This window comes from Lagenorhynchus albirostris, chromosome 8 (genome assembly GCF_949774975.1).
Source record: "Lagenorhynchus albirostris chromosome 8, mLagAlb1.1, whole genome shotgun sequence".
Lineage (NCBI taxonomy): Eukaryota > Metazoa > Chordata > Mammalia > Artiodactyla > Delphinidae > Lagenorhynchus > Lagenorhynchus albirostris.
Genome location: NC_083102.1, coordinates 96808539 through 96828904, shown reverse-complemented (window position 1 = coordinate 96828904; position 20366 = coordinate 96808539). Strand labels below are relative to the sequence as shown.

At 44.9% G+C, this 20366-nt stretch overlaps 1 protein-coding gene across 1 annotated transcript; it reads left to right on the top strand.

Moving 5' to 3' along the window:
- The first annotated feature begins 9856 nt into the window (after positions 1–9856).
- Positions 9857–12250, top strand: PURB (purine rich element binding protein B). Its single transcript, XM_060157444.1, has one exon. The coding sequence runs from the start codon at positions 9884–9886 to the stop codon at positions 10799–10801; it is 918 nt and encodes a 305-aa protein (XP_060013427.1). The 5' UTR covers positions 9857–9883; the 3' UTR covers positions 10802–12250.
- Positions 12251–20366: the final 8116 nt, after the last annotated feature.

Genomic DNA, 20366 nt, shown 5'->3' with positions numbered 1-20366 from the left:
TGGACTCAAGCTCTTCCCTGGCTCTCCAGCCCGCTGCCTGCCCTACAGATTTCAGACTTGCTGGCCTCACAGTAGCGCGAGCCAATTCCTTAAAATCTCTCTCTCTCTCTCCATGTATATATATAACTGGCTCTTGAACAACATGGATCCACTTATACACAGATTTTTGTCAATAGTAAATACTACAGTACTACACTGTCTGTGATTTGTTGAATGCGCGGATACAGAGGGCAGACTAAATTATACTTGGATTTTCAACCATGGGGAGGCTTGGCACCCCAACCCCCTTGTTTTTAGGGATATATATATATATCCTTTTGGTTCTGTTTATCTTGAGAACCCTGACTTATACAACTTACAGTATAATTCCCTTTTTATAAAGTTAAAAAAATAAAAACAAACAATGTATTTTTTATACTTTAGGATTTCAGTCACCTCTGAGAGGTGGGGGGATAAACCCTGGGAGGAATACATAGGGTAGATGTCAATTATTGTCAGTGTTCTAATTCTTGAGTTTTATTACAATATTATTATTGAATGAATTGATGAATGAATGATAAAAGAGAGCTGTGACGCATGGACTAATAATAAAAATACATGGTAACCAAAGATTTTGATCAATCTAATTCTGTGCATAAAATAAAAACAATGTCAGGACTTCCCTGGCGGTCCAGTGGTTAAGACTCCACACTTTGAATGCAGGGGGCGCAGGTTCAATCCCTGGTCAGGGAACTAGATTCCCACATGCCGTGTGGTATGGCCAATAAAAACAAAAACTTAATGTCAGACATCAGTATGCATAATATGAATATATGTATATACACACACCTATGTGTAAGTTCGCGTTTAAAATTTTGCATAGGAAACGCTCGAAAGGACAGACACTGATATCTTCGGGTAGTGGGTGGCTCTTCATCAGGGAAGAGCTGATGCTGCCATCTCTGAATCATTTACATTCCTACTTTTGCTTTTCTGTATTTTCCAAATTTTCTACGATAAAGACATTTTTTAAAAGAACACATTTTCTAGGGCTTCCCTGGTGGCGCAGTGGTTGAGAGTCTGCCTGCCGATGCAGGGGACGCGGGTTCGTGCCCTGGTCCGGGAGGATCCCACATGCCGCAGAGTGGCTGGGCCCGTGAGCCATGGCCGCTGGGCCTGCGCCTCTGGAGCCTGTGCTCTGCAGCGGGAGAGGCCACAACAGTGAGAGGCCCGCGTACCGCAAAAAAAAAAAAAAAAAAAAAAAGAACACATTTTCTAATAGGAGGGAAAACACAGTAACATCATCAGGATGCCCAGTTGTAACTCAATTGTAATTGCTCACTGCGTGCTATTTTCATGATTTACCGAGTGGTCAAAGACACGGAGAGTCAAAGATGCATACTTCCTTTCAACTTAATTCCATTAGATATTTACTGAGTATTCACTGTAAAGGAGACGCAAAGATAAGACACAGTCCCTGCCCTTAAGGAGTTTGCAGACCAGCAGTAAAATAAGCCTTGGGAAATAACTGACCACAGGGCAGAGCATGTAGGAGCTGTGAGAATACCCCGCGAGCTGTGTGTTTCAGCCTAGCGAGGACTCCCTGCTGCCCAGAAAGGCTTCGAAAACCTTCACGTAGATTCTAAATGGGCAAGTGACCAGTCCCAGAGGACTGCATGCTGAAGTAGGCAGTGAATATGAAAAGGGTACAATGGGACAAGGAGGGCCAACACAATTTACTTTGGATGATTTTTAAAACATTTTGACAACTTGAAGATGTATTTTTAACTTTGGGGGACATAATTTCAGACTTATAGAAAAGCTGCAAGGCTAGCACAAAGAACTCCTGTATACCCTTCACCCATCCTCCAAGTGCTAAAGTTTTCCCACATCTGCTTTGTTGCTCTCTGTACAGGTGCGTCTTTTTCGGAATCCTTTGAGTGTAAATTGCAGCCATGATGTCTGTTTTAATTCTAAATATTTCAGGGTGTATTTCCTAAAAACAAGGATAACCTCTTACACAACCACAAGTACAATTGTCAAAATCAGGAAATTAACACCACATTATTTTCTTATTCAGATCTCACCAATAATGTTCTTTATGGCGAAGAAATCACGTGGCCGTCACATCTCTTCCTTCTCCCTTAATCTGAAGCGCTTCTGCAGTCGTCGTCTTTCATGGCATTGGCATTCTTGAAGTTAGTTGTCTGTGATTCTGTGGATGTTCCTTCAGTGTAGGTTTGTCGGCTGTTTTCTCAACACTAGATGCAGGTTCTGCATTTTTGGTAGGAATACTACAGAGGTGACCTGTGTCCCTCTCTGTGATCATACGACACCTGAGGTCGATTTGTCCCATTCCTGGTGATGTTACCCGCGATCACTCGGCTTAGGGTGGTGGCTGCCAGGTTTCTCCACTGCAGAGTCACTGTTTTTCTTTTTGTAATTAACACGTACTTACAGTGAGATTCTTTGAGACTAGGTCAATATTCAGTTTACCCAGCAAATTTTCACCCACTGTTTTTAATATCCATTGATGATTCTTGCCGGAATCAATTATTACTGTGATAATTGCTATTGATGCTTGTCAGATTCCACCATTTCTTCTATACTTGTCACTTTGCTTTCTACTGAAAAGAAGAGCTTTTCTTGGGAATTCCCTGGTGGCGCCACGGTTAAGACTGCACGCTTCCAATGCAGGGGGCCCGGGTTTGATCCCTGGTCAGGGAACTAGATCCCACATGCATGCTGCAACTAGGAGTTTGCATGCCACAACTAAGGAGCCCATCAGCCGCAACGAAGACCCAGCGCAATGACATAAAAAAAGATAAATATTAAAGAAAAAGAAGAGCTTTCCTTTCCCTCAATTACTCATTTATATCAGCATGTATACATGGAACCTTATTTTATTCAGTGGCTTATAGTCTGTTACTATCATTCTATATTTGATGCTTAAATTGTCTCAGATTTGGCCAACAGGGGCGTCCTTTTGACATGTTCCCCTTATTTTTTTTTCCCCTTATTTTTTGAGCATTTACTTACTTTCTGACACAAGATATTCCAGGCTCAGCTTGTGCTTTCTGTCCTCCAGCCCTGAAACCAGCCATTTCTCCAAGGAGCTCTGGTTCCTTTTAGTAGTGAATGGTATTAAGAAACCAAGGTCTGGGTGCTAGGTGTGCTCATTGCTACTGGGGTGTCATTGCTTCTAGGAACTGTATGTGTATAAATACATACACCCATACCTATATGTCTGAGTGTGTGTATATATTTCTGCATCTACATGTGTGTGTATCTGTGTGTTTCTGTGTTTATTTGCCTGTGTGTGTGTGCATGTACACACACACAAGTCTGTGTAATGAAACCACCAGCTCATGTTGATACCTCCAATTCTAATCCAGTCCCATAGGGCTTGTTCTCATCTTCCCCAGACCATGTTCCTAACTTCTACCAGGTAAAGGTTCTTTAAAAGCTGCAGATTCAGTTCAGGTCATCATCATTACCACTGGCCTCAGAAACCTTCATCTCCTGACCATATGGCCTTGCTTGTGCTCAGCATGGACTTGGGCATCACCAGTCTTTGTCTAATTGGACAAAGGGCAGACGGAGGAACCCAGCAGGGCCCGGTTCAGAGCCAGACAGCCTTCTGGAAGGCTGGACAGGGGAGCTGAAACAGAACCCCTAGGAGGAGGCGGGGGACAGAACACTGGGATTTTCTGGACGAAATAAGAAACAGAACAGATGGCTGTTGTCCAGCTCCATGGAAAGACCACAAGTGACCTAAAGGCGCTTGGAAAGGGCAAACCTGTTCACCACGGCAGCTGGGAGGAGAGGCCTGACTAGAGGCTTTGTGGGCACAGCTGGCTCTGACTGAGCCGCCGGGGCAGCTGGGAGGAGGCCCCTCACACCCCCCTGTCACTGAGGAGAGACCATGGGGATGGAGGCCGGCCCCCTGCTGTTTAAGACGTGAGTGGGTTCAAACACTAGTGACCTGAGTTACAGCCTCCTCAGGCCTGCTTATCCATTATCAGCTGATACATTTTCCGACTGTCCTATTTCTAGGGATCCCGTTCCTTTTAAGATGGTTGTGTTGGGGCTTCAACTCTCTTGTCCAACAAATGTGCCTCCCAAAGAAAGACAGAAGTCCTCCTGGGTTTTGTGTTCATGTTCTCTCTACTCAGCACTGGGTCTCTGCAGAACACGGAGCCTGAGGGAAACGCCCACAGGAAGCTCAGCCACACCCATGAATCACACCTACGGGGCAATGCTGTCTGGGGCTCTCGTGTGCCACCTGCACCCACCGAGGGGTCTGCACACATTTCACAGCTGGGAAACGGGACTGAAGCAGTGGAGGCCTGGAACGTTCCAAGGAACACGTACCCCTTCCAGGGAATCGGGGGTCACTGGGAGGTGGCGAATGTGGGGTACAGAGGGCTTGATGGGTGTGCTTAAAGCCACCTCCAGCCTCTGCGAGTGTCCCAAGCATTTTATTTTTTAAGGCCAAGAGGAGCTATGAATTATGGCAGGGGGCAGGGAGGTGGGGCTATGAGTTAAGTCCCAAGGCTGAGAAACTGTGCCCCCTGGACCCCAACACCAATGCAAGGAATTGATTTTCTACCTCTTGGAAGACAAAAATCCCTAGAATAAACAGCAGGTGCAGGCCTTCTGCCCAGGCCAGATGAGGCAATCTCTTTAGATTGTGCAAGAAGAACACACTTGCTTCCAGCAAACCCAAGAAAATGTCACTGGAGGCTTCAACGCACGCCAGCTGGATACCGGCCCCCGGCGCGTCAAGCTGAGATGCATCTGCAGGGCTGGGTTCCCGGCCCGGGAATCCCAGTGCCAGTGCCCTCGGGGATGGCACCCCTCGATCCCAGTTTCTCCTAAGCCACCAGACCGCCTTCCTCTCTTAAGTCCAGTTTCCTTCTGGATGGGAAAGGACGGAGCAGGCGAGGGGGTCATGCAGCTTCCGAGCAGCGCGCGGCAGGAAGGCTTGCGGGCAGTTTCCACTGCAGGTTTGGTCACGAACACACTTTGACTCCCCACCCCCCACCGAGTCTCGCCTGCCACTCCTGCCTTCCTTGCTGACTCTGGAACCTTCCACCACCTCGTCTTCCCCCCTGCTCTGGCACCAAGGCTCATCTGGGTGGCGGGCAGCATTTCGCTTGCCGTGGGGAGTTGAGCTAGCCAGGGCGGGGCGGGTTTTCAGACTGAAGTCAAGAAGTTTCTCCGGATCCAAAGTGAGAGACAGTCTACAAAATAACGCCCCTTCCCCCCTCGGGTACGTCAGCTCTGGGAAAGACACAGACAGGTTGCGGGAGAAGCGGCTCCAGAGTAAAGCAAAGAAGGATGAGGGCCCACTGGATGCAACGGGAACTTCTGTTGCTACAAAGGACATAATTGGGACATTTGGCAAAATCTAACTCAAGTCTGTCGATTAGAGAAGAGTATCAGATCTCTGTTGATTGCTTGATTTTGATCACTGTGCTCTGGTTAGGCAAGAGAATGCCCTTGTTTTGGGAAAAAGATGCTGAAGGGTAAAGGGGCATCATGTCTGCGACTTATTCTCAAATGATTCAGGAGGAAGAAGAACTACACAGAGAGATGAGGAAGCCAATATGGTAAGATATTAACATTTGGGAGATCTGCGTGAGCAGGATTATTCTTCAATTGTTCTGAGTTTCAATTTTAAGCTTAATAGGAAAAATAACAGGAAAACAAACGTGTGCCCTACAATGTCTGACCGCTTCCTCCTTCTCCTGGCCTGAAACCAGAAGGCTCTGGCCATCTGAGGACACTGGCCCCTGTCCCCCACTGCCTCAGGGGTCTCCCCAGACCTGGCAAGGCCTGCTCCCATCTGCTGCCTCCTGCCCAGCCTCCAAGCTGTTCTAAGTGACTCGAGAAAGTGTGCTTCTTCCCGGCCTTAGCGGGATCCCGGGTTATTCAGGGACTCTCGTCCCGTCCCGTGCAAGCTTCCCAAGTCTTCACGGCCTCCCTCTCAGCACGTGGCCTCACTCTTGGGCCCTGGAGCAGACGCAGGAATGGCTCCAACGGCTCTCCTCTCCACCAGAACCTCCTGTGCCCCTCCTCCACTCTCCCTGGTATCACAAGCCAAAGGATGCCTTCTCGCCTCCCAGCGCCAGCCCCCAACTCCCCCCCACCCCGTACCCATCTCCAGGACCTCACTCAACAACCAGTCCCCCTCAAAGCTCCCCCAGCCTCGGAGCTGGCTCAGGTATCTCTGAACAAGGCAGCTTCGTGCTTCTCTTTGCCAGTCACCAGCCCCTCTGTCACCGGGGCAGCCCCTCAAGCCATACTCCTGCCCTCATTCAAACTGTGACAAACGGCTTCCATGCTCCCCCCAAGGTGGCAGCGTCAAAGACAGAATTCAGAATTGGAGATCTGAGCTGCAGCCTCTGCTCCACCCCTTAAGAGCTGTGCGATTCTAGGCACGTTTCCAGGACGGTGGGAAGTGTTTGTGTAGGTTCCCTATGAACTGTGACACCGGACCCCTGGCCTCATTCCCTCCCCACTTGTTCACCTGTCCCTGTTTTCTCTATGCAGCCTCCTGGCAGCTGCTGTCAAGTCCACGCTGTCTGCTGGCGGCTCCCAAACCTGCGTCTCCGCTGAGGACCCTCTTCTCGACTCCACTTCTCTGGGTCCCACAGCTGCTTAGACACCCCTCCTCCGGCACCCAGCTGGTTCCTCAAACTTAAGATGCCAGTACTTAAGATTCACACTCACTCGTGCTGGATTTGCCAAAAGGCAGTCACAGCAAGTGCTTAAGGCCACCAAGAAGTAATAAATTTCCGGGGGAAGAACCTGATATTCCCAAAATGCATCAGAGCAGCTCTTCCTGTTGGGTACTGTTTACTGTGAATTACGGAGGGGAAGAGCACTTAAGGTTTGCAGCATCTGGATCTCTGAAGTCTCACATCAGTGCCCCTGTCATCTCCAACAACGGCCTCGCCTCTAGTCACTCAGAGCACACACTCTGAAACCACTCTTCACTCCTCTCTCACATCCCCACGTCCGGTTTTTAATGTTTTATTTTTTTAAATATTTATTTATTTGGCTGCACGGGCTCTTAGCTGTGGCAAGCAGGATCTAGCTCCCTGACCAGGGATCGAACCTGGGCCCCTGCATGGGGAGCATGGAGTCTTAACCACTGGACCACCAGGGAAGTCCCCCCACGTTCGGTTTTTAAATCTGGACCCTTCTCGTGCCCCAAAAAGCCCCACTGGCTCCTTGCCGCTCCACCAGCTGCGTCCAGTCCTCTCTGGCTTGGGTGGGCAATGTGGTCTTTGCCTCCTGACCAAGCCCACCCATGCTGTCCTCTGCCGTGGTCACCTCATCCAAGCACAGAGGGGAGGCATCACGCTCCTGTTCACACGGCTCCAGGGGCTCGCCCTTGACTCCAGCCCAGTCCCCTGCCCCCAAATGAAGGTCTCCCCGCCGGGCCCAGGTTTAGCTGCTTCCCACTCTTTTGTTCACCACCCCCTCCTCACACACCCTGGGCTCCAGCCAAACTAGACTTCTCGCCATCTGGGAACACATGTTCCCTCTGCCCAAAATAACCTACATTCATCTCCACCTGTCGAGATCTGTCCTTGAAGGGTTATTCAATAAATAGTACTGGGACAATTGGTCACTGGGAGGAAATTTTTTAGATTCCTTACCTCATACTATGCACCAAAATGTATTCTAGATAAACTAGACTTAAACATAAAATATCGAGTATCATATATTCAATAGAAATATATGATATAATCACATGTATTAAAAAAATTGAACTGTAAAAAGTTTGAAAAAGTATGGTTGTCGAATAGATTAAAAGGGAGAAGATGCTCAGCTTAAAAGCCAAGAATGAAATTTCAAAGGAAACAAAGCAATAGATTTAACTCATTAAATAGAACCGGACTCATTAAAACCAAACTGATAAGAAATGAACAGAGGGGGGGACTTCCCTGGTGGCGAGATGGTTAAGAATCCACCTGCCAAGCAGGGGACACGGGTTCGAGCCCTGGTCCAGGAAGATCCCACATGCCAAGGAGCAACTAAGCCCATGTGCCACGACTACTGAACCTGAGCTCTAGAGCCCGCGAGCCACAACTAATGAGCCCACCTGCCACAACTACTGAAGCCCACGCGCCTAGAGCCCTGCTCTGCAACAAGAGAAGCCACTGCAATGAGAAGCCTGAGCACCACAACGAAGAGTAGCCCCTGCTCGCTGCAACTAGAGAAAGCCTATGTGCAGCAACGAAGACCCAACACAGCCAAAAGTAAATAAATAAAATGCATAAATTTAAAAAAAAAGGCTCACAAAGGAATGGATGGGCAGGCTCATTCAAAAAAAAAAGAAATGAACAGAAGGGTAGAGAGTCCTTCCCATGAACTGACTGTTGGCGTCCCCTATGCAGGGAAGTGGTCTGGTTAGCAAGAAATTAGAGAAGGAGCTTCATGGACACCTTTTATGAAGGCCAAGTGATGCCTGACATCACATTCCTTCCCTAGGGATTTGAAATGTCCAAATCCTCTCCAGGATTGAAATGGTCAAGGCCCAGATTTGATGTTTTCCCCTGGACTCTCCTGTGTTTGGTTGATAGCTATTATATAATTTTGTTTGATTGGGTCTTTTTTATGAAACAGGAGAAAGGGTGATTAAATACTTGGGGAGGGACTTCACTGGCGGTCCAGTGGTTAGGACTCTGGGCTTCCACTTCAGCGGGCCCGGGATCGATCCCTGCACCGTGGCCGAACCATGGCCAAAAAAACCGCCGCCCCTCCAAAAAAACCTCGGTGCATGCTTCTTCTGTGCCAGTTTATGTGCATTATCTCATTTAATTCTTACAGCAGCCCTACAAAATAGGTACTATTATTCCCATTTTAAAAATGAGGCAACTAAGAGATTAACTGAAGTGCTCAAGACTTCACAGCTAGTATGGGATTCAGATCCAGGCAGAGTGACTCTCAGCACACACCTCCTCCCACCGAAAGACATACTTTCTTACTTTTAAAATCCATTCCTGAAAAAAAAATAAAATAAAATCCATTCCTGTTTCTTCAACGTAACACATGAAACACGTATTCTTCCTGTAAAATGGCTGTCAGTCCCTCTACATAGGTGTTTGCTAAAAGTTAACTCCTTTCCTAAGCGCTCCATCCCCACTACCACTGCTTAGTTCAGGCCATCATTTTTTCTTATGCTGCTGTGACGGTGACGATGTTATCATGCATGTTCCAGGCACTAAGTACGGTATTTCACGAACTAAAAATAAGAGTGCACATTTGTTGAGCACTCACTATAACTCAGGTATTACGCTAAATATCACTCACGGCTTATCATCCAGCAATCCTATAAGGTTAGTTTTGTTTTGAGTACAGATGACCCCATATCCTCCCTCCTTTAATTCCTCCCTGCTTATAAAAATAATAACTTTACCATTTCCCTAGAATAAACCGCACTTATTTAAAGCGTACATTCCAGTGAGTTTTGACATACTTGTGAAACCACCACCACAAACAGGACGCAGACTGTTCCTGCCCTCATAAACTTCCCGAGCTCCTTCCCAGCTTAGCCCGCCCTGACCCCGGGCCCCCGCGGGGCGTGACGTCACTGCCCTGCGCCCCGCCGCCGCTGTGCGCGGCGCTTCCGGCAGCGAGGACGTGGGGGGCGGGGCTGCGGGGCGTCACGGAGGCGTGCGCCGGAAGCGGGCCCGGCGGAAGTGGCGGGGCGGGGCACGGGGGCGATGGGGGGTGGCGGCGGCGGCCGGCGATGAGCAGCGGGAGTGCGTGAGCGGGCCGGCGGGCGAGGCTGGGGGGCCCCGGAGAACGAGCCTCAGGGCGGAGGGCGGGGGCGCGAGCGCGGCGGGCGGCGGGCGGCGGCCTGGGCGCGGCGGCGGCCGAGAAGATGGCGGACGGCGACAGCGGCAGCGAGCGCGGCGGCGGTGGCGGGCCCGGCGGCTTCCAGCCCGCGTCTCGCGGCGGCGGCGAGCAGGAGACGCAGGAGCTGGCCTCGAAGCGGCTGGACATCCAGAACAAACGCTTCTACCTGGACGTGAAGCAGAACGCCAAGGGCCGCTTCCTCAAGATCGCCGAGGTGGGCGCGGGCGGCTCCAAGAGCCGCCTCACGCTGTCCATGGCGGTGGCCGCCGAGTTCCGCGACTACCTGGGCGACTTCATCGAACACTACGCGCAGCTGGGCCCCAGCAGCCCCGAGCAGGTGGCAGCGGCAGCGGGCGCCGAGGAGGGCGGTGGGCCGCGGCGCGCGCTCAAGAGCGAGTTTCTGGTGCGCGAAAACCGCAAGTACTACCTGGACCTCAAGGAGAACCAGCGCGGCCGCTTCCTGCGCATCCGCCAGACGGTCAACCGCGGCGGCGGTGGCCCGGGGCCCGGCGGCCTGCAGAGCGGCCAGACCATCGCGTTGCCCGCGCAGGGCCTCATCGAGTTCCGCGACGCGCTGGCCAAGCTCATCGACGACTACGGCGGCGAGGACGACGAGCTGGCTGGGGGCCCGGGCGGCGGTGCCGGGGGCCCCGGGGGCGGCCTGTACGGGGAGCTCCCGGAAGGCACCTCCATCACGGTGGACTCTAAGCGTTTCTTCTTCGACGTGGGCTGCAACAAGTACGGAGTGTTCCTGCGCGTGAGCGAGGTGAAGCCGTCCTACCGCAACGCCATTACCGTCCCTTTCAAGGCCTGGGGCAAGTTCGGGGGCGCCTTTTGCCGGTATGCGGATGAGATGAAAGAGATCCAGGAGCGGCAGAGGGATAAGCTTTATGAGCGACGCGGCGGAGACGAGTCAGAGGGAGAGGAGGTGGATGAGGATTGAAACGCCTAGCTTCCCCTACGGGCCTCCCCACCCCACCACTAGAGAGCCCCCCTTCCTGTTCATCCCAGTGAGCTAGTGGAGGGGGAGCAAGGGAGGCCCCAGAAGGAGAAGACAAAATTTAAAATAATATAGTTAATTAAGAGAAATAACCATAAGAGAGAACAGTCACGGACAACTAGAGAAAAGCAGTAAAGTTCCAAGGAATTGACAGCAACCTACAAAGAGAGGACGACAGCGCCTCCTCACCTGAGCAAAAGTCTCAACTTCTGTTGCTTCCCAGCTGAGGTTCCTAAATCCATCAGGATAATCCTGGGTGGGGTAGATCCTTGCACATTGGCCAAGGAACACCTCTTGAGTTACCCAGACCCACTGATGACAGCTGAATTTGTATTATACCTGGGGTAACCTGGTCTTAAGATAGTGTCTTATCCCTTCACCTCCATTGAAATCAGCGTTTTGGATCTAGATCTTCATGGAATTTTTGTGAAGAGAGAGGCATTTGCAGTTACCCAGTTCTGAGGGTACAAGTTTTATGAAAAGGAATGCAACTTTAAGTAATCATAGACAGGGCAAAATAAGAATTCAAGAAGCCACCAGGGAATACAGAAACAAGTCGGATCCATTTTTTTTTTAAATGGTTTTGCATGGAACCTGGAACAAGGTCCATGTCTTGTCTTTGCAGAATTATTTTCCGGGATGCAGATGGATTCAGGTGTCAGTCCTTGAACTAGAATCCGTTATTATAATATTTTGGAAGTTGGCAAAACTTTTTCAAAGATAAAAGCAGTTTTACATTGGGGGTTGCTGAGGTAGGCACAAGCAGAAATCAGGCATAAAGCACAAGGAAAACTGTTTGAGTGGATTGGTTGCTGCTCACTAAAGTTCTTCCCCGATCTCCAAATATGGAGGTCATGTCTTAGATATGAATGAGAGCCAGATCCCCGTGGCTCCACCGTGTGAGCCAGTGAATTATGGCTAATTCGGCAGTTTCAGCCACTGGTTGGCTGGATTTTAAACCGTAAAACTTGAAGATATCTACAAAAGGAACAGTGGCTACAAGCCTGAGCTTTAATGGAATATAAGTCCTCACAGAAAAGTTCGAAATAACCAAAACTGAAGTCTTCATCTACCTTCAGTTTAATCTGTGGATTTGTTTAAACACTAAAGATCCTCAGGTCCAGAATTCCAGCAACATTTATTCTTTTAAAATAAATTTTTAAGAACTTGATCCATTGTATCAGTACCTCACAATCAAGTTGGCAAACGATGGATGAGTGATTCAAGTAGCGTGCCCTTTGGAAGCTGAAATCCATCTGAATGGAGCTGAAGTGAACGTGAATATGCTGACTATATCCTGGAAGCATTTTTATACCATCTTGAAATTTCAACAAAACTGCCTTTTGCCAGTTTATCCAGCTGTCTTTCAAGAATAAAAGTTGGGGTTTTCAAGGATCGCCTCTTCTATATTTTAAATGGATTTTCAGTATGATCTTTACTAATCAAGTTAATCCCACCCCATCAAAAGGTATTCCTAGAAGTGTCAGAACCTAGGTAACTGAATTGAATGGGAGCTAATGTTCTTTCCAAAGTTTTCAGGTATACTTTGTGCAACACCTTCTCAACCAGGAGGCAAGTAACCCCACTTCCACAATCTTAGTATTTTTTTTTTAACTGCATGCCTGCCCTTTATTTGAGCTGCCTTTTAATTTATTGCATACCCTTTTTATTATCTTATTTTGGTATTCAGTCTATACAATCTTTTTGTATTTATTGGGAAATGAGTAATATACAAAAAGGTCATTTTCATGAATTAGTGGCTGAGAGGGAGGGAATAATTGTGTATATAAAATTAGGCTTTTTTAAAAATTAGATTTGATTCAGAATATCTCATCTTAGATTTTTAAAAAATAGTGGAAGAGCCACAAACATTGGTGCCCTTTTCAGACTATTTCTCTACTCTCATCATCCACAGTAGACTTTTTAAACAGATTTTTTTTAAAGCATTTCTTTTTTTAAAAAATGTTTCTCCGTTGCAAAGAATGTTTCCTAAATTGTATGGGAGCAATAGTATTTTTGATGTTTTAATGACATCTGTATACTTGTACTGTATTTTGTACTACAAGGCAGCTGTTTTCAATAATGTCCTGCTGTATTTACCTATGTGTTTTGAGTGTTTATTTCTTTGCTGCGGAGAACAAATCCCTAAATAGTTTTAGTAAAGGAGCTGAGAAACTAAGCATTATTAGGTTTGCAGAAACTGTTTAAGTTTCAAACTCTGAGGCAGCAATGAAAATTAAGGTTGCAGCTCTTAGTTGATAGCTGTAACTTTTTCATTTTCAAAACATGTATAATTCCTGTAGAGACCAACTTGTTTTCCTGCTTCAGTGGTGGTTCTGTTGCTCAGCTGCTGTGAGCCAGTTCAGTTTTGCAAAGGTGCAGTACCTCTCCTTTCTAAGGGGTTGGTTTATTCTTTTTTCTTTTCTTTTTGTTTGGCTGAATTGCAGTAACTAGCCTTGCCCTTTCTACTCTGTAGAAATGACAGGGTCTTCACAGTCCTTCACCAGTGGCTACTAAGCTATAATTAGCTGAACAGAAAGAATGTGGAAGTGGTCTGAGGCATATAGAGTATATGCCAAGAACACTACCATATATGGCATCAGCTTTGGTTACCAGAGAAATTTTCTTAGTCATTAGACCATATAACAGTAGTATATCATATGTAAATCTTTAGATATCAATTTGAGAATCCTCCAAAAAAAGGAGCAAAGAATGCATAAGCTATGTGTTGGAAAAAGTAATTTATATTAAAATTTTGACCTGCCTATGTAAGATTAAGTGGTAAACGTCATAGTGGTGGGTTTTTAAGTCTTAACCAATCTCAAAGGTTTGTTTCTCCTGCAGGGGGTGGTTCACGGCCTCTTCTCACTGCAGGAAGATTACAGGAGGATGTGGATTAATTGTAGCATTCACTGATCCTCATTCCAGTACTAGGGACAATAGAAATCTGCAAAGCATAGAGACTACACTTGGTGTGTGGTTTGTTAAACAGGTGATAGTAACAGGCTAGCTTTTAGAACTCATTCAAAGTATTGCTTATTAAAGGAAATGATCTTTGTTAATTCCAGTCAGAAAATGGCATTGTACAGACTATGGGAAACCAATTTTTTTGTTTTGTCTTTCAACCACTATTATGAACAGTGATTTAGGGCTGTTTTTCAGCTTTGGCAAACATCCCAGCTAATCACATGTTCAAAACAGTCATATTCTTGAGAAGTAGGGAACTAAAATTCCTCTTCAGATAATTGGTAGAATGTTTGTTTCTCAAACTACTGCAGTTACAGACATGAGAAATCAAACTTCAGGAACAGAATCAAAAGAGCAAAAATCTGTGTCAAGATACTCCTCTTCCCTTCTGGTTTCTATTGTCCCTACCTATCATTCAAGTAGAATGGCAGTTCTAGCCAGCAAAGAACATTTTCAGTGCATATGCTGCACAGTACAAAATGTAAATCTGTATGGCACCAAAAAATCAAAGTGAAAACCAAACCAAAAACCCAGACACCCTATGTTACTATGGGAGGCATGTAGGTGGTGTAAATGACTGTAGCTGTGATGCACACATGGCTACTTGTCAAGTCACTTTCCATAATTATTTACTGCAAAATGACTGAGAGGCTTTGGTGCAGGCAGCCTATTAACCTACTACTTCCTTTGTTACCTCTCAATCACTTTGCAATAAATTGCAGGTCTTTTAAGAGATTCAAGCTTCAGTTTTCTCAAAAAACAAAACAATTTTCCTGGCTTATCTGAAAATGCAGGGTTGTGGGCAAAAGAGGCTGGTTATAATAATGCCCTCATATTGAGTGGTCTGTAAATGGCTGCACACTTCAGGCACTATAGTTGCTGAGGATGCTTTGTTAAATATGACCTTGACTGGCTTTACAGGGGGTAGAATGTGCTCTACACAAGGTATTAAAAGGTAACTGTTCATTTGTGTCTACCTTGCTCTTGAGGTGGATGAAATTAAGAAGCTTGAGTGTGTAAGTCATGCACATAGGTATTCTTCACTGTAAATTTTGTTTTCATTTTTAACCCAATTATGGTACTTTGTCCAATGCACAACTGATCTCTCAGTAGATATTCATTTGAAAATAGTGTGGCCTTGATCGGTGAGAAGGGGAAGGAAACAAGTGACTTTTTGCTTATGTAAAATGACTCGTTTGCCGAGAGTCATTCTGCAGCACTCTTAGTGTCTAATGCGTTTGTGATCAGTCTCCTTGTTGATTGGGGAAAGTTAATGTTTTTGACCCTGGAGTTATTAATTCAGTCGAGTTGTCTTCTGTTTTTAGGAAGTATCAGAATTGCTGTGATAAAAAAGTTGACTGCTTTGATGTCCAATCTCAGGTTTTAGAATATATATAGTGGTGTAAAATTCCACTGTTAACTCTTAAAACAATTTTAATTTAGTACACCCTAAACGTCACCTGCATAAGGCCTGTTCAGAGAGCAGAGCCTCCCATCTTTTTGCTCCTTTTCCACTTTGTACTTCACTTGAGAAAGTGTCTCGTGATTTTACATTGTATATTTCCATTTTAACCCTGACATATTTCTCAAAGATAAAGCACTTTTTGATCATGGAATACATGGAATCTTTGTGTGATATGGATCATGGTTTCTCAGGCTCCCCTAGATAATTTGCTTATGAATATCATTCTAACTGTGTAAGAAGAGTGGAAATCTTTGCTAATGTTAGAAAGTTTGTATTATTGATCTAGAATGCATTTTGCTAGCTTCCAATGGATGGGAGAGTAAATAATGCTGCATTCACAATATAATAAGTTACTTTCCCTTGAGCCTTAAGGTAACTTTTTTTTCTGTCAATAACAGCACTGAAGTTATAGTAAATGAATGAGATTACCAGTTTTCAGGGTTGGTTTTAGAGTACTGTAAATCAATTAGCTGTCTTCCTAAACAGTTACTGTTCCCATTGAATAAACTGGATAATGGGTGTGTGGGTGGGACGGGGGGGGGGCGGGGGGGATTGTTTGTAGAAAAGAAAAAAAGAAAAAAAAAAACCACATTTACCTAAAGAAAAATATAGACACAGAAGAAAGAAGTACATGACAATGCCTCATTTGAAATTCCAGACATAAGGTGGAAATGGCAAATTATAACCTCATTTCCCTGTTTTTAATCTAGAAAAGCAAAGTCATTAATTTTCAAGTGTTAGCCCCCAGAAGTTTCAAGAGATAGACTGAACGATGACTTCTCTTGATATATCAGTATCTGTCTGCTATTTAGTTAAAGTTGCTGTTCCCAGCCCTCAGTCTTAAAACTTAGTTTCATTACTGATGAATTTAACAGACTCTTATTTCAGTAAATGTGGTCCAATTGTCAGTATGAAAATTAAATTTGGAAAATACTACTGCATCATGAAGACTTATTACTCTAGTAATTTCCAATTGATATCTGTACCCCTGATCTAAGTAAGACCTTTATGAATGTATTTTATATTTCCTAATGAAATAGAGAATATGCCATCAATGTAATCACCTTTATTTGCAATCTTTTACTTTTCATTTGAAAATCTAACGCCTCTCAGATTAGACATTCCAGTGGGGATAGGTAAAGCCATGTTAAAACAATAGCAAATGCCAAATTGGTAGTGTCAGTGCTCAATAGGACTTCTAATAACAAGAGGGCAGAGCTTTATTTGATGCAAAAATATTTTTTTCCATAGGTGATTCTAACAAATGATTTGATGAAAGAGTATGACTCTACTTTTGATTAACGTGGGATTTTGCATCTAGGAACATATTTCATTTTCCCTATGTTATATGTAAAATATCCATTGACATGGATAAGAGAGGGCTGATCATACCTTTAGTATGATGAAATGTGGGCCCAGAGTATTGAAGAGAAAGCAATAGACCTATTCAAGTTCATTGTCCACTAGCATATTGCAAAAGAAGGAGTTTGTCTTTTTTTCTCTTCCCTATTTCGAAGACATTAATGGGTAAACCTTTCAAGAAAATTGATTTAGATCATCTCTTATTTCTTAAAGGCAAACTCTTATCCCCAGTCTTGCCCTATGTTTCAAGATCAGGCTGGCTCGAAAAATCTTTACACATATTTGGAAATAGAGTGGCAAGTAGTAGATTTCTTCCCTTTTTAAATTCCTTTTTCAGGGACATACAACTGCAGGGAGAGTCCCAAGAAACTTGAAAAACAGGTACGTTTGTATCGTAGGAATTTGAGAATTTCATTTTAAACTGTTCAGATATGAGGCGTTAAACCCTTTTCTCCCTTTTCTCTCTGTGTCAAAAGCTCTCTGGATTCCTAGAAGCTAATAGATTGGGAAAAGTCCAGAAACTGATATTAAATCAGTACAGGGCACACTTAAAAAGAGTTTTGCATGTTATGGTAGCAGGCAAGTAAATTTGAGTATTTTTCCAATGATTATCAATATTTGAATAATAACTAAAGTTATCAGTGTATTTGGACTTCTTTTTTCTAAAGTTCTACAATGATTAGTAGGAATTCTTCCTTTTGCACCTTCATGCAGACGTTTTTCCAAGACCATTTCTAGAAGTCTATCCATCTTGATATATATTTCCAGATGACACACTTTCTATAGTAACCTTCACTGCCAGTCATATCTACCAGGGGCTTCCTTAAACTAGATTTTTCTTCACTCCAAAGTTGGGACTGATGTCCTGCCAGTAGAGAATCTATGGAAGTAATTTGAATGAATTAAAACCAAATCCTGATAGCAGGAGACAGAGCTTCCTGATCTAGATTTACAAGTAGAGTTTAGAAGTTACTTTTAAAGGGGGTTTTGGAGGATGTCTTCAGTCTCTGTAAATATCCATATGCTTGTGCATTGTAAACCAAGTGTGTACTCCTATGTATGAATTTGTAGAACTGATTTCTGCTTCAAGAGAAAATGCACCTTTAATTTTATAAGGTCCCCTACGCCTGTTACCCTATAAATATTTGTAAATAGAACACTAAAATTTGTAGTGATAGGATCAATTTGGGAATATCTGCTGAGAGACCAAAAAGTTCATTTTTTTAAGTACCTTGGTTAAAGAGTAAAGATTATTCCTCTTATTTTTTAAAAGAAGAATGCACTTTAACAAACACAGAGCTGCATGGGCAATTCAAACAAATCCGTGAAATGCAGTACCCATTCAGTAATCATACTTCCTGGAAACCGTTCAAAGAGTGTAGATGGGCTGTTGATCTCACTGCCTGGAGGTTGAAGCTCAAATTCCGGTCAATTTAGAGATGAGCAGGGCTGCTTCAATAGAGCAATGTGAATACAACCAGAAGCTTCAGTCAGGTCTGTAAAATGGCGGGTCCCGTATTTACCACTAACTAGCAAAACTGACAGAAAAACTCATAGAGAAAAAATCCTTACTGCTGGTGTGCACTCCTTACAATAGCAGACTTTTGCAGATGGAGTTTTACAGTCTATATTTAAAAAATTGTATGTTTGTAACAAATAAAGTATGCGAAAAAGTGAATGATAATCTTGTGCTGGTGTCTCTAATTTAAGGGATTACGTGGTGACCAGGAGGGAAATACCACACACCATCTGCTGGGGTTCGTAAATGGGTCTGGAATTGGGTGAGTTCCCACTTGAAATGACTTAAAAGCTGTTGCACATTTCATCTGAAATACAGCCAGTTCTAGACCCTCTGGGTTCCCAAAACCCTTTTCTAGTTAGTAAGCAATCTGTGGAGTAAATCAAAGTTGCACATAGTTTCATACTTTGGTTCATATTCCAGACGGGCCACTTGTTGCTTCCCCTAATTTCTTTCTATTCTACCTGCTTTTAGGCCCTATCATTTCCAAAGGCTGTAAAGAAACTGCTACCCCATGTGTTCACTCATTTATCATAACTGACTGCTTAGAGAGTAGATTAGGCCAGTCTCCTATACCCCAAGCTAAAGGAAAAATAAAAATTTTATGTCCATGCATCCTGGCTGTAGTTCCAAATTTTTTGGTTTCACGAACCCCTTTACGTCCTTAAAATTTACTGAAGACCTTCAAGGAGCTTTTATCTTTCAGGGCTTTATCAATTGATACCTATCTATTAGAAACTGAATTGTTTCCGAGACAAAAACAACATAAGTACGTGTTCCATCTGCTATAGAGCAGTGACCTCGCATCATTTAGCCTCTGGAAAACTTAAAAACTTGTGAGAGAATGAAAGTGAACAAGGCAGCTAACAATGTTGTTAGGAAAGTAGATTAGACTTCTGGACTCCCTAAAAGTCTTAGGCCTCTGTAGGTTTCTGGATCACCCTTTGAGAACCACTGAACTAGACTGGTATGTAAATCATGCTTTTCTGAAGATAAGGGGTGGGGTTGGAAAAGACCTAAGATAGCTTAATCCTTTAGTTCTCCCTATGATCGATCTCTGTATTAGAGGCTCTTACTATAAATTACTCCTATCACCACCCCAGCCCACACACGTATGTAATTTTCCTGTGACTGTCCACTTCTTTGACCTGGCAGTGCTCAATGCTGACTGCAGAACCACTTGGAGAGCCTTGAATACTCATGCCCAGGCACCATCCAGACCAACTGGATCAGAATTTGGGGGACATAAACCCAGTGTTTTGTGCGTTCTGTTCTACCTCTTAATTCCTGAGACTCCAAGGGAGTCTAGTCAGTCAGGGATGAGAACCAGTGGCCTGCGGTACGAAGAGAAAGGGATGAAAGGCTGGGAATCTCTGCTAGAGGGAATAAAAGAAACTGAGGATGGCAGAGCATTCCCTGAACATACGGCTTTCACCTTGTGACTCCTGTTGCCCACGTTACCCGCACTACCACTTAAACCCCCAAATAACTAATCATGGGAAAAGTTTGCAAATGGAATCATGGAGCATTGTATTGGTAGCCCCCTCACTGGGGAAATCTGGGGCTTTTACTAGCACAGAGGACCCTTGAGTGTGCACTGGAGTCACCTGGAGAGCTGATTACTGAGCCACCTACCCCCGCCACCCACCCACCCTGCCAAGTTTCTGAGTGCGCAGATCTGGGTGGAACCTGAGAAGCTACATTTCTAACAAGTTCCCAGGTGATGCTGATGCTGCTAGTTGAGGATCACTCTTTGAGACTCGCTGCAGAAATCACAAAAGTTCTGGTAAAAATTACCTCACTTGCCACCAACTGACAGAGGTCAGGAAGCTTTTACCCTGACGCATTAGTTCTGCCATAGCCCCGCTGAATTTTTTAGCTTGGTATGAAGTTGTCACCTAACAAATTTAAGGACTAGATGTAGCCAGGCTATAACCTGAGGAGTTCTATTGGAGCCAGCGCCTCAAGGAATAGGGGTTTTACTTCATAGTTTCGGTATTGTGGATGTTGTAAGCTAGGTACTATCCCCGAATCTGTCATAAACTAATAGCGTGACTGAGCTAGTATCTTTAACACTTAAAAATCCTAAGGTCCTACAACAGTGTCTAGTTTCCCCAGAGAAGTCAAGCCTTTGGTTCTCAAGAAAATGAGAGCCACCTGGTGGTCAGTGATGAAACCTTTTTAAATAACCTTTG

Excerpts from the sequence above, each read along its gene's own strand:
- PURB (XM_060157444.1), top strand. The coding sequence starts at position 9,884 with ATGGCGGACGGCGACAGCGGCAGCGAGCGCGGCGGCGGTGGCGGGCCC.